Raw genomic sequence first — 15,307 nt, 5'->3', positions numbered from 1 at the left:
TAGTACGAAAAGAATTCAAATTGACGAAACCTGATAACGAATGGAATTATAAAACTTAAGCCTCTGAGTGCTGTAATTTTTCCCACCAAAATTTAAACAACTTTTTACAAATTTTTATGAATTTTTCTGTAACTTTTTGGTAATTTTTGACCAAATGGACATCATATTTCATCGACTGCAGTTTTTATCAACATTTGGCAAAAAATATGGGAAAAAATCTGACTGCGGTATAATTATAAAGAGGACAAAAATTGACTTTGGCGCTCAGAGTGTTGAATTGGTTCGCATTTCTTTTAGATTTACTGACGCATCAACAGAAAAGTCATATACGGCAAGAGTGGCGTTCCAGGTTCGTATTAACCCCAAAAGTTACAAAGTCGGACCGAAAACTATAGATGTGACGTCAAAGATTGACCCAAAGTTCAGTGACCAAGAAATTGAATGGTTCACCAAGGAACGCGGAGCTGTGATTCTGTACGGATTGCTTGTCAAAATTGAGTGACGAAATGCCATGCATGAATGAGCGTAGCTGCAGCTCACTGAAATTTAATCTCACTAAAGATTAGATCTGACGATATAAGCAGTGTACAAGACAGTTATCTCAATCAGTTGACTATGCAATTTCTTCCGTAAACCAAGGAATAACAATAATTGATAGGAAGGAAACACGCAATCTCATCAAAATAGTTGTGCATTTTCGACTGATGTAATGGAAGGAGTAGGAATAGTACAACTATGAACTTTACTAACATTTCAGTTAAGCAATTGTATCAACATTATCTACGAAACAAAATACCTACAGAAAGAGTTTTCATATTCCTTCGATACTATCGATTTGCATGGTAATTATATATGTTTGGCAAATATATGTTATTACATTTTATTTGTTTTATTCTACGTATTTTGCGTTTACGTCCTCAATGAATGTAATTGCTTTTACCTGTATAAACTGCGCAAGCGTTTCACACAGTCCTAGCCTTCATCCATTCAAAATGTTTGGGTGCGTACTCAATGTGCACCCGGATACTGTTTATTTATGTATGATTATTTCCACATACAATAAAGAACAATGCTTAGTTGTATTTGTGTTCATGTTTGTCAATAAAGAGCGGTGTTTGTTTGTTTGTTTATTTGTTCTCTGTTTGTTTTTTTTGTTTGTTTACGGGTATATTCAATAAATGATACTTTAAAACATTTCGAATACGATCTCATATGTGAAATAGAGCTTACCCCTCCTTCTCCATGAGGAGAGGCGCTCTTGTATGTCTACCACTCACTCTAAATCTATCACACTTTCTAATAACTCACGGGGGCAGCGAGCATCATCAAAAACACAAACTAAATGCCTGACAAATAAATACCACATGTGTGCAGAGAACGTTACCTTTGGTTACTGTATCCACTCTTTCATTTACTGTATTCCTGTACAAAGATTTAAAATTGACCACTTTTCACATCTTACTCCAAGCTCTCCTTCATCGAAACTTAAGTGAAACTTTTTAGCAGGTTAACGTGTTGTTTTAATTCAAGTTGGACCAATCAGATGTCATGTATCAAACAAACAAACAATCAAACAAACAAGGAGCCAGAGTTTCCTGTGATCAAACATCAATCACTTTGTCACTTTGTCTATATAATCAACTTCTTTGACACCTATTGGCAAGGAGAAAATCACCAACAGTCGAAGGATTGAAGAATAGTTGGAAAGGAACCAATGACCGTACTATATGGTTGACTATAATTTATCCACAACAGTCCATCGCTGTAGACAGGCTAGCTAGGCCGTAAATGCTTTAACAGTGCTAGCCAATAACCTTGCTATGGTCATTTTCCCCAAAAAACTCAATCACTACAAGGAAGTAAATTTTACTCCATCTTGATCATAATTATCACTTCACAGGAGAGAAACTCAGCGGTATGCAATTATTTCCTATCTGCACTGAGTGGCAAACTGGACAAGAATTTGAAATAGGTGGCGCTACACAACATATGTCAACCCACGTTATAAACATCATATACTCGGGGTCAAGTGACACGACCCCGGTCACAACAGTACAACAGGTTAAAGTACACGTCGCCGTCTTACATCAAAGCTTGTGGTTTTAGTAGCGTGCACGGTGAATTTTTGAACGCGCCTTTATTTCAAGGGAGAAAGGTAGGCCTATTAGGTTGTTCCTCACTGAATAACATCGTAAGTTAGGGATATTGCCATAATGTCGAGGGACTTATTACACGGGGAGTAACCTATTTCCGGGTGTACCAACACCCGCATTCATTGATTTTGACCTATGTTTCACTCCGCTTAATGTTCATATTGTTACAATCGAAACCGATGCAATCGGTCGAACATTTTAACATTGAAGAATGCAGGTGCTTAGAATGTGAAGAAAGTGAGCTAGGAGTGAGTATACTTGTAATCGAGAACAACGGTAGTAAGGTTTGTGGAGAGCCAGCACAAAATATCAACTATCGGTAGTTTTCTCCGCCATATTGTTGCGATTTGAGTCAGAAGGAAGTGATGCTGATTTGTAGATCTAAAATGAAAGTAGTTACGTCTGTGCGATCGCCTTCATTATGGGCGTTTTGTGTTGTTCCAATAAATTATGAGCTTAAACAGCAATTGTGAAAAGGTTCGTCGTAGAGTTATAGATAGTAAAGGTACAACTGCCTTTGCATCACAGTCTTGGCCGCAACCCAACTATGAGCATAGGTCGAATTGCTGTATTCATACAGGTTTCACCAGTTTCTACTCTTGCAAAATACAACATAACAGGTGAGGGGAAAGACAGCACAAGAGATCAACTATCGGTAGTTTTCTCCGCCATATTGTTTCGATTTGAGTTAGAAGGAATTGATGTTGTATTGTAGTTGTAAAATGAAAGTAGTTAAATACGTCTGTGCGATCGCCTCCGTTATGGGCGTTTTGTGTTGTTCCGATAAATTAAGAGCTTAAACAGCAACTGTGAAAGGGTTCGTCGTCGAGTTATAAATGATACAGGTACAATGCCCTTTACATCACAGTCTTTGCCGCGACCCAACTACGAATTGTTGTATTCGTACAGGTTTCACCCGTTTCTACGATGGCAAAACAACAGTATATATGATGACATCGACCACGTCGAGGTTGGCAATGGTCCCATCTGTCCTAGACGGGACCATTCATTCGTGTATGGGTCTACGCTAACGAGGCCCGTGCATGATTGAATCTTTCAAAATATACTTGTAGAAAAAACAACAACATTATATAGCATAGTCGAGTCGGGTAATTGTAAGACTACGGATCGCCGCTAATCGGGGGTGGGTGCATGTGGTTCGCCACTTAATAGATACAAGATATGGACATTTGGTGAGAAATCACGGATTAAAAATCTTCATACGGGCGAATATATGACAATTCTATAGAAGTGAGTCCGTGATATTATGAGGCAAGAGTGGTGAAATCACATATTTTGAAAAAAAATGTGAAAATATTACAATAAAATACGGAAAGAAATTTTGCATTATATTCTTTCATTTCTTCGACAAGACTAAAAGTATCGCTTCATCAGCATATCAGGAGAACAAGAGGCTGCAATATGGGAAATGAATTATCTCAGCTACAGGCAGAAGTTCTGCAACATCAGAGGGGTTCAACTCTACAGATGTTGGAGGCGCTGCAGGCAATGATGGATGACGACAACCAGGTGTCGGTCGATGACGTGCAAGTGAAGCACGCATGGGATCCAGATGACTGTTCCGACAACTTCACTGTCCTTCCGGACAAGGTCACCGCAAGGCGAGGCAGAAAGACCATGAGAACTGATCTGATCAGGGGAAAGAAGGCGTACGTCAGCGGGACTCATGTATTTGAGATCTTTTGGCCGAGAGGTGAACGAGGCAGCCACGCTATGATAGGAATGGCGACCCAAAATGCACCAGTGAGCTGTGTTGGATATTCACACCTGCTGGGATTAACGCCTGACTCCTGGGGCTGGAGCCTGGTCGATAAGAAACTGGTGAACGGTGGAAGAGAATGCGGAATATATCCATCTGACCGATCTGACTACCGTGTACCCGATACATTTCATGTTATTCTGAATGCCGATGACGGTACATTGAGGTGAGTTTGGATTACCATCATAATTGCAAAAATGCACGTTGTTTTCTATATTTTGTAGTGTAGAACTGTCCTGAAAAATTTCAAATCTCTTCACATTTTAGATTCAAGGCCGATGACGAGGATCTTGGTATAGCTTTCACAGACTTACCACATCAAGACCCAAGCAACGCCCTTTTCATTAGTGCGAGCGCCACCTGTGCTAATGGTGACGTAAGAATGAGATATATGGGCTCTACAGGTAAATGTCAATGTTTGTGGCCAACATTTTGCCAATCCCTTGTAACCTTTATGCGTCATTGACGGTACTTATTATAAGTTTGAAAAGAATATGTACGTTGTTTAAGCGCTGTACGCATACATCAGGTTACACAAAAGCGGAAGTGGCCCTAGAGCGAAGAGCGCAGCAATACTTTAATGGACATACGCATAGACCGAGAGAAAATCATCGACAGATGCAAAGAAAATGTAGAGGCACAGGGATAAATATTATACTGAGAGAGTCTATGCTCTTCAATCACAAATATATATATATATATATATATATATATATATATATATATATATATATATATATATATATATATATATATATATATATATATATATATATATATATATATATATATATCAGATAAAATGTGCATGTAGTATATATCAGGTACAATGTGATGTAGTATACTATCTATCTATCTATCTATCTCTATATATTAACTAACACATAGATACACATATCATATATATCATATGTATCATCTATATATTTACCTATCTATCTGTACATTTATATATATATATATATATATACATATATATATATATATATATATATATATATAAAATTTTAAAAGAGATAGAGTACACATAAATAAGTATACATACATAGTGAGGTATACACACTTGCATTGTGCATAACTGAAGACATATTCTAAACTGCCATTCCATCATGAAGTAGCTATGAGGATTGCATCATTCTCTGCAGGTGGCATCTCACAGTTTTCGCCGACCGGTGAACAGATCGTCTCAGTGCCGGCCCCTGCAGGTAGTAGTTATTACACATTCCACCCAAGATGCGGTGATAACGTTGACGTGATGCATGGTGGGCGGGTCGCGCGCAGGAGACAGTGAGTAAACGTAATAAAATTGTATTGATCTCATATTCCGAGTCCGCGAAAGTGTCACGAAAGTGATGCATACATGCAGAAAAATTAAAGTAAACTACCCACCTACCAAGTTATACCAACCTGCACTCACTAACTAAATAACCAACAACCTGCCAGCAAATCAACCAATCAACCAAAATATTCCAGCATTTACAAATTTCGAAATTATCTAAAGGTTGGCTCCAATATTCGAATTTTACTTAAAGCGCAGTGGTCGTCGCGCTGCGCGTGCGTGATTTTTTTGTTGATAAACATAAATTTTTGTAAACATAAGTCTTCTCAACTTCAATAGGAGTGAGATGGGAGCAGTCCCCCACTCTGTTAATGCCTTCGTAAAACTCAACATCATGCAATAGTAAAATATTAAGATCGGAAACGAACTTCAGTGCTGTATTTCTATCTATAAACTCGTGTAGAGCTACGAACATTGGGACACTACACTCAGCACATTATGTCGCTGAGTTTACTGCACTCACACAGTGAACAAAAAGGTTTGCGCGATCACGCTGGTTGTACACAATGCTATGTACAGTACAGTGAAAATACATAACTAAATGATCAACATTGCCTATATGTAGACCAGCAACAAGCACAATGCCTAACACAAAAATTACACTCAAGACCATGATCGGCAAGCTAGAGCAGGACACGGGAGATGTTGTTGGGAGACGGTCACCGCATTGACGTACACGGATATAGAGAATCCGGTCCCACAACGTACCGGCCCGCGACGACTTGGCCCACAACCAACTGTTGATCACCATGTCTTACTTCTCCTAGTATTACGTGGTAAGATATAGTAAAATGACAGGAAACAATAGACAAAACGAGCGGGTTTTCGCAGCATTTGGCAGGAAAATTGCACGGCTACACCGTGCATAGACGTATCGAGAGATCCTGTGCCCCGGTCCTGTGCACGGTCATGGCAGTGATCCAACCGCTAGCTTGTGCAGGCCTACCGGTGCTGGGCAAACTTCGTTGTTGTACCTCCTGATTGCCGGGTAGGTCTGAATCCTCTTTCAAGTGAGATAACCCCCACATAACGAGAAGACCTATGAAAGGTCCTTCGCTTGACTTGATACCTGTACTCGGAATTCTCGTTTGCACCCCAAAACGGGGTAAACTTTGTAGTTTGAGTTGGATTCTCCACAGCCGAGTGTAGCGCGCCATATACCCGGTTTGACACGGACGTTCATACAGACCACGGAACGGAACAGATGTAGAGATGCTTCTTGCTGCAGCGGGCATTGCTCTGCGAGCTGTAGATTTCTGTGGTTTGGGTTGTTGTCTTTGTACTCCTGTCGGGCCTCTTGAAATGAAAGCTCTCGTCCTTGCTAGCGATGTCGAAAACTAGAGCCCGGTCGTTGATAGTCTGTTGCGTATACATACGTACATGCGTACGTCTAGCTCTATGGCTCGAGCGATAACAGTAGCCGAGCCCCATTCAGCTGATTCAAGAAAATCATGAGCAAATGTTATCTCAATACAGCGTGCAATTATTGTTCAATATTCAGCAGATATTTAACTTAGATTAATTGACCTTTTACTTGCGTGTTACATTTGGTTAGTTGGTATGCTTGTGACAGATCAGCCGCCATTTTAACAAGCGGAAATATCGCAAACATTACAATCAACCGTAACATGTGCGGCGTTCTTGGATTTGTTTACAACAGAGGGGGACCCCTCAGGAGGATGCGCAGCGCGACGACCACTGCGCTTTAATATCTATGTTTACAAAATATAAATGTTCAATGCCAGTCAAAGTTTCCTGCTATTTTCTAACAGACCAAGGGATAACTTTAACGACGGTGTAGTGCTGACGAGACAACCACTGAAGAACAACGTCCGTTTTCAAGTTAGACTGGACACAAAGATATCACGATGGAGTGGCAGCCTAGAGATAGGCTTTACTTCCAACGATCCTGCAAATTTACAGTTCCCTGGCACTATGACAGAGTGTACTGACGGGGTGACGCTGATGTGGTCTGGCTCAAATATCTTCAAAAATGGCAACAAGGTGTCTGAACTTGAAGTAGACCTAGATGACTGCACGGTAAACGTCAATTTAACCAAATTTCTGATCGGAATTTCCGATACACTTTTCATTCTTACTTTGCAGTGGAGCTAAAAATATTTTGCTCGAAATTCTCAAACGTTTCGCAAGTAAGCCTCTATTTATATTTATGTTAACTAGGAAGAACGACTGAGGACAAAAGTAATGAAGAGATACCATTCCTCTTTCAAGATTGTCCCATTCGCCCCAAAATAGAACTAGATGCATGTTTTCTGTAAAATGAATGAAAATAAAATAAAAAAAGAGTATGATGATATGATGGGGAGTTCACTCTAGACTATTGCCTGGTATTACAAGCAGAAAAAAGAAACATGATTTTCGATCGGGTTATCTTCGAAAGTCCGCAGAAAGTTAATATAAGAGTCATGTCGAGTACAACGTAGTATAAATTATACGGCTAGTTTTCAATCGGGTTCGAACTCACAACATACGGCATCAGTCGCCTAGCGGAGAGGCAACAGACAGAACCGCTCGGCTAAATCCCCACTCTCGAAAAAGATTGGTTCAATAGCCGGCTAAGTTGTTACATTTTTCTGACTGCGACCGCCATACGTTGTAGAGTTCGTGAAGCACTCACGCACGTACGCTCACTATCACACAACGCACACACAAACTTTATCGAAGCGAAGCAATGAATACATCGCTTTTACTGGGCGAACGAATATTACGATGCATAGTTCACAGTCATATTGTGTGGCAAAAAGGTTTTTGGCTTATCGATAAAATGAACAAGAATTGTTTACTTTTGATCAAAGATCGGGGATACAGTCGGGCTCGAGAGAAAAGACGACGGTTCCGTTCATTTCTTCTTCAACGGCAAAACTCTCGATAAGGCACTGAGACTGAAAAGCAACCCAGACGTGGCGTATGGTGTTGTAGATATCTATGGACAGGCGGGCAGTGTTACTATTTCTGGTGAGTAAAATAAATGATTATGATGGTCACAAGATGCAAATGTAAACATTTTCAATTATTTTAAAACCGATAATTTGCGTTAGTCGAACAGCCGTTTTAGAATTAAATTCTACCTACTGTGCGAGTAGTAGAGCTATATACAAGATTTAGCAGTCAAAAACTGGCATCAAAATGCAAGGGTTTTATATTCGATGTCAGAGAATTCGGAACTTTAATTAAACTGAATTTTCATAGTCTGATTTAAATTTACATCCCTCATACAACGAGACCTTTTACTTAATTTCCGTCCTCCAGCAAACATAGCTCTCTATCCGTACACACAAGATGTAAAGCATTTGACATTTTCTCTTTGCTCTTATTGACCTGTGCTGATGAACTGTGATTTTCTTGCTTTATCAAAAAGAAAACGAGCGCTATCACAAAAACGTGATAACCCGACTTTTTTCAAAATGCTTTGATGTACCAATGTGATATAAGATTTCAGATTTATAGGAAACTATACAGAACGGATCACTTCGACCGATCGAATCCTTTCGGCATCTTGTTTGATGGTTAAGAGGAAGCATGTATTCATAACAAAATGTCGGTAAAGACGTAAAGCTGTAGTACATCACTTGCCACTTCTTCGAGAACGTACCGAATTCTTGTATTATGTTTCTCAAACCATATATGCGACTTATTGTTCTTTCGAAAGAAGGTACACTCAAAGTATGTGAAAGTGAGAGACATTGTCTAATTCTTATATTTCAAAAATAGGTGAAGGTGACGACTCTGCGTCGGCGAAGGTCAGGGTAAAAAGTGAAATAAGTGGTACGGACCCGAATGCTATCATGTTCGCCATGAGAGAAACAATTGAACTCTTGGCGAAAGGGAGTGAAGTTGACATTTTGATAGCCGTGCAGTAGGTATATGAAACTATTATTGTACCGTTCGACAGGACGAGTGATGAGCGACTGCGTCAGCGTTTTGGCGATCATTTGGCGAGTCTTGGAGGAGGCCACGAGCTGACAAAGTTAATGCAACGTCTTCAAGAAATGGGAGATAGCACCCCAAGCGAACAAACCTGGATTGGCATAACCTTGTTGCGAAACCTGTGTTGGAATTACTCTGATAAAAGCCTGAAACTATGCAAGCAGTTCGGACAGTCAGGGCTTCTTGAACTCATGCTGAAAGATATCGATAGATTTGGACCGACAGAAGTGATAAACGAGGTAAAGTGCACACTCTTTTTTAATAGCGTAATTGTGAAATACGTGTGGCAGTTCATGGTCGGATTCGGTAATATGAGATTTCTACTTTGTATATTACAAATAACAAAGAAACGTAATGCTAAATATATATTGTGGCATTTTCACCCACTTTCAGTTCAGTTCAAAGTGATACTGCCGGATGCTGTGAACAGCACCTTCTTTTTTCGCATTAAACAATTAGCGTAAAACTTGCAGGTTATGTTATTGATGATGGAATGAAGCCAAGCATAAGTGAAGACAGGCAACGTTATAAATTGCATCGATATTAAGTGAACCCTAGGTACTATCTGACCGAGTTTAACTGATTCGTATAGATTTTTTAAGGATTTCACGGCAAACTTAATTGACCCTTTCACTATTGTTTAAAAATCAATTATCTATATTGAACAGAAAAGAAGAAAGCTCTTGTGGTCAGCAATTGGCGTGCTGCACAACTGTGCCAAGGCAACCGAGAACAAGCAAGTGTATCGGGACATACGCGCCATCGAAAGGATAGCTCCGTTTATGAAGTCAAAGGACTTAACACTGGCCATGGGCGCCATGTTGACGCTGTCCTACGTTATTGAAGACCACAAAATCGGTCTTTTGGCGGCAGATGAAAAGTTGATCGCATACACTCTAGATATCTTGAAAAGAGCTCTTGCCGACCCGAGGCTTAAGGGTACAGCTGAAAACAGCATATTTTCAGCACTTGAAATCACGACGGGACTGGGTAACATTGCAGTGAATGACACCAACAAAGATTTGATCGTGAAACTAGGTGGAGTACCGCTACTAATTGACCTTTTGAAGAAGGATCGACCTGACGTGCAGGAGTCGGCAGCTAATACCTTGTGGACTTTAGCTCAAGCAGTAAAACTCAGGGGAACGATATCTTCTGTGCCAGGTGCCATCACAACGTTGACGTCACTTTGCAAGAGTAAGAATACAGCTGTGAAACAAGCAGCAGAGAGAGCATTAATGAGAATTAAATCTAGCAGCCAAGGTCAAGTTTTCGGTAATTATTATTAAACATTATTTGCGTTAACGATACTGTAAACAGAGGAGACAAATGTCCTTTAGTCTGTATCGACCGCCCTGGATTTGTGCCACCGGAAAAAAAAATATCAAAACGGAGAGGCATGTTGACTTTATCATTGCAATACGTGCTGTAACTTTGATTTACGAACAGAATACTCGTAAAAATCGTAATCTTTTTTACCGATTTTGCAGCAGGCAGCGGACCAACATATGACTCAAGAGGGCGCTGTAGTTACAGAGAGCTATGCGGAAGATTCAAGAACTCTTTGGGATTAAAAGGTATGTTTACAACACACACAATAATATCACGTGTAGTTTGTCATCAATAGCTAAGAAATCAAAGTCTGGTGAAATACAGAAGGCTGAAATTTTAAGCAATCAACCAATTGGAACAGGCTGTAATAGACATGCATCAATGTCCATTTCATGCCTACTTATTTCAAGCAGCAATCATTTGTCAGACTGAGTACATGTATATATCATATATTTCTCAGAACGTCTAGTCGGACTTCATGAGTAAAACCTCATTTTTAGGGAAATACATGACACGATTTTATTTTTGCTTGAGATTTTGTACCAGCGAAAGAATAAACAGCATATTCCCCTAGACAGTCATTTTTATAATTTACTTTTCTGCTCAGAGGTATTTTTTGAGCCAAAGTTCGACATGTGCTACTGCACAAGCTGTCATAACGACAGAGGTGACAAGCTTTACTATGCCAGAGGACAACCTGCCAAAGACTACGGGGTTCCATTTGGATGGTGCCGTTTCGCTCTCAAGTAAGTTGCATGTTCACTCTACGATAAGATCAAAAAACGTTGAGTTCTGAAACCAGCGTAAACATCACATCAACCAACAGACAAGTTTCCATCTACACAACGACCGTCATCGAGAAATTTTGTAATTAACATTTCAACAAGAATTCAATAATCTATATCAGAGTTTATACTATGACTTCACAGGACCCCTGCAAAGGCTTTGGCATTAGAGATCTTCAAAAAGTGGCATGTGGCTTTTCATGGTACCGCACTTGAATCGGTGAAACCTATTCTCGAAACTGGAGAACTTTTGATGCCAGGTATGAAACTATTTCATCGATATTTATATTTAGCCTGTTCAGGTATCAGATTAAAAAATGAGGCTTAGGCCCAGGTCCTTCATGCATACCCTCTCTCATCTCCTGTATGTATGTTAACTTGTCAGGTGATATTCGCATGGGAGGCGTAAAACTCAGCGAGTGTCCTGGCCACTTCTCGGACGATCGTAAACCCCAAGGTTTCGACACTAAACAGATATTCCTTTCTCCAAGCATACGATATTCCGGATGTAACGTGTATGCACCTGAAAGCGAGTGAGTATGCCAAGTAAATTTCAACATTAAAAGTTGACTTCCTTGAAAATTATGTTCAACATTTTTTGCACGACAGAGTATTCGAAAGGACAATAAAATGTTCCATCTCCGGGCATGAGGTATTCTTGACTCGTGTTTGCACCGAGGAATTAGTAAAACTCAAATTTTTGATATTCATCGACCGTTTTAATTGCCAGTATGTTAACGGCCTAAGACTGCGATCATTTCTTTTAAATTGACAAACAGTACGTGATGTGAACTGCACACAGTGAAAAGAATACTGACTTTCAGTGAAGGTCTTAATGTAGATTATTAAGTTCCAAGTGGAAAACATAGTTGTTTGCTGGTACTTACCTAAAACCCAAATAAACTAAACTATTCCCATACAAAATCGACAGAAACAAGTTATGAATGACATCAGTTTAACTTTAAATTGATGATATTTGGAATAAAAGTGGTATTTTCTACGTTTCGTAATGCCGGAAACTCGTTTTTATTGATTTCACATGACAGGGAGAAGACACGTTCTATTTTGTCTTCATGTTTAAAAGGACGACAAATGTCAAACAGGTCTTGCATTGGACTTCAAACTTGAGATATTTGTAAGTGTTTTCTTTGGTTATAACTTCCCCCTATTATGTTTTGCTCGGAGATACCTAACACAGCCACTATCCTCTCCTGCTTCAGTTTCTTCGACAAGTCAACGAAGAAGTCCCATAAAGCAAGAGTGGTATTCCAGGTGTGCATCAACCCAACCAGTTACAAAGTCGGACCACAGACCATCGGAGTCGAGTCTGAAATTGACCCCAAGTTCAACAACCAGGAAATTGAATGGTTCACAAAGGAACGTGGATCTGTGATTCCATACGGTTTGCTCGTCAAAATAGAGTAACAGAACAGAGAGGAGATTGACACGTGGTAGAATAATGAGCCTGAAAGATTCATGCGTTCCGCTCACAGGCGACCTTTAACCTCTACACGCAACATGGGCGCTTTAGTTTTCTTATACCATGTATTCGCAAAACGAGCTCACATCAGTATAAAGGAATAGTTTCATTTATCTAGAAATATCAGTACATTTCCTTTTTTCAGGTAATAAATCAGTAATAATTTTCTCTATTCAAAAAAGTAAATGGAAACACTGCAAGTAGTCTTCTTGGTCACAAATCTTCATTTTGAACATTGATTCTGATAATACTACTCTCATAATATGATGAATAAGTGACAGCCAAATTACGAAAATAATCATCAAAATGTGTTATTAGAGGATCTTAGTTCCTTGCGTTTTGACGAAACAATCTAATCAGGACAATAGCATAACAATTGGCAAAACTTACACTGTACTACAGTCTTTCGTTGTTTTCAAACGGTACATAAGTTTGAAATCAACACTATATACATTAACACAATGAAAGCAACCTAATCTCAATTCGCACAACAATGCTGGTTTTGACAAATAGAATAACAATGTGCTGATTAAGGACTAAAATTTATCGAACATTTGTGTAATACGGTAAAAGTATTGAACATGTAATAATTTGTTTAGCACTGTAGTTAGTCCCACCTGGTACGTAGCTCTGTCGTTGGACTGACACAAGTTCTCATAACAAAATCGTGAAGTAAATCAGGGTATGATGAACGCTATCATCTTTGAGCTACATTGAAAGCAACTTTCTGTGCTTCAAGTGTATCCTATGCGAATGCAATTATGGCGAGCGCAGCGAGAGCGGCCGCGCGAAGCGAGCATTAAGACTAACGCGTGTACACGAAATTTAGAATGGAATCTCTATACATACCTACGAGTTTGAAAAGAGAGCACTTCCATGGAGGCGACAATTTTGAATACTTTTACACGGATTGCGTGAAATTAAAGATATCAGCTACCACAAATCCTACTCGACAATGTGTATTTCCGACAAAAGAATCTCTATGTTCAAAAGAAAGTGTGAATTTTCGTTCAAAATGACTATTTTCGATCACTTTTGAAAGCCCGGTTCGGTCATCACAGTGCGCCGCCATTTTGAAACAAGCCAATGCTCGCGAAAATGAACGGTCGACTCACGCGAGAATTTGAAATCGTGTGCTGAGAGCTACTGACGGGAATACGAAGTACGTGTTTTACATTAGACTGCCTCTATTCCCGCCCCTGTTACAATAAACTGATCGGATTCATATAATTTACCAGTTTTAAATAATTTTCGTTAGTGAACTTGGCATTTCCGAGTTAAATTGCTATGATAATATATAAATGTTATTCTAGAAAAGACAGCAATTCAACCAAAATATGCATCATGCATCAAACACGGAAATTAGCATGCTATTGCCTGAAAACATCAATGACGATATACCCCACGCTGCGCTCGCTCTCAGGTCAGACCTGTTACATATTATTGAGAACAAATTTCATCGAATCATAGTGCGGGCCATTGAAGGCTGGACTTTAATATGAAAGAAAGGAATTCTACACTGTTAGGATTAGATGTAAATGTATCCATTGCAGCAGCACTGTAGAAATTGAAAATCAGACTTTATTACCACATCGACTTAGATCAGGAAGAAAAAGTAATCTGTTCCTCGCAATCCCCGCTTCTACGTAAGTCAAATTGGACATAGTTTTAGAAATTGCGACAAATATATACATGTACTTCCGCGTTGCAATTATGTTAATGCTGTCGGTTGTTGTGCATATGTTTGCTTTTTTATTGTCGTCTGGAAGCAGAAAATGGAAATGCTGAGATTTTGTTCTGTCAACACTGTCTGTATATGTAATGCCTCTAGTTTTGTGAACGTTTATTAAAATGCCGACATCCTGGCATTATCAGAAGGGTGTAAAATTAATCCTGTTTTATTCGTTTAAAGAGTGTATTTATACACCGCTGTAACTAAAAAATGAAACCAGATCCGGCTAGTAGGGTAAACTTTACGTTTTTTATATATTTTGTTGAGGAAGGGGGAGCTGAAGAGGTAAATTTCTTGAAATTTTGACATACTTCATTGATTAGTCGAAATGTATATATTCGCTTTCTTATATGGTGAAATCATATTCTAACAATACTCTGCTGTAATTGTCACTTGCCAATAAGGTATAGTTCTTGTCGTCCCCAAAACTGCCATAGCGCGTGTTTCCACCAAAAAATACTTCCCATTCGTTCCTCGCACCTTCTCCTAAAAACAGACTCATCCTAAACTTCTTTCGTCTCCCATGTACAGGTCTGTCACAATCTCAATGTCTATAACAATAGAGTAGACCAATTTAAAAACAACTATATCATACCAGTATATCGATGGCACAAACGAAGTAATCTGATCGGTCGAGACGTGAAAATACGGTGCTTAATTCGCGATATATCACGGTATCTATCTAGAGGAGACGTCTGTTAAAATGTTTCAGCCAGAATTTCAATATACTGTCGTATTATAACAGCAATAAATCTACC

The 15,307-nt window shown here is 39.3% G+C and overlaps 2 protein-coding genes across 2 annotated transcripts in view; both read left to right on the top strand.

Moving 5' to 3' along the window:
- The window catches only part of LOC139132188 (uncharacterized), a 212,236-nt gene that overhangs the window by 49,272 nt on the left and 147,657 nt on the right, over nt 1-15,307 (top strand). The window lies entirely within an intron of this gene.
- The window catches only part of LOC139131287 (uncharacterized), a 48,807-nt gene continuing 37,356 nt past the window's right edge, over nt 3,857-15,307 (top strand). Inside the window, exons 1-5 of the mRNA XM_070697278.1 lie at nt 3,857-4,099; nt 4,201-4,337; nt 5,079-5,220; nt 7,045-7,312; nt 8,089-8,248. Of these exons, the coding sequence (XP_070553379.1) occupies nt 3,888-4,099; nt 4,201-4,337; nt 5,079-5,220; nt 7,045-7,312; nt 8,089-8,248 (919 nt within the window). The 5' untranslated portion in view covers nt 3,857-3,887. The remainder of the gene's footprint in view (nt 4,100-4,200; nt 4,338-5,078; nt 5,221-7,044; nt 7,313-8,088; nt 8,249-15,307) is intronic.

The sequence above is a fragment of the Ptychodera flava genome, chromosome 4, assembly GCF_041260155.1.
Source record: "Ptychodera flava strain L36383 chromosome 4, AS_Pfla_20210202, whole genome shotgun sequence".
Classification (NCBI taxonomy): Eukaryota; Metazoa; Hemichordata; class Enteropneusta; family Ptychoderidae; genus Ptychodera; species Ptychodera flava.
Note: the sequence above shows the minus strand (reverse complement) of the source record. Positions and strands in the feature narration are given on the sequence as shown.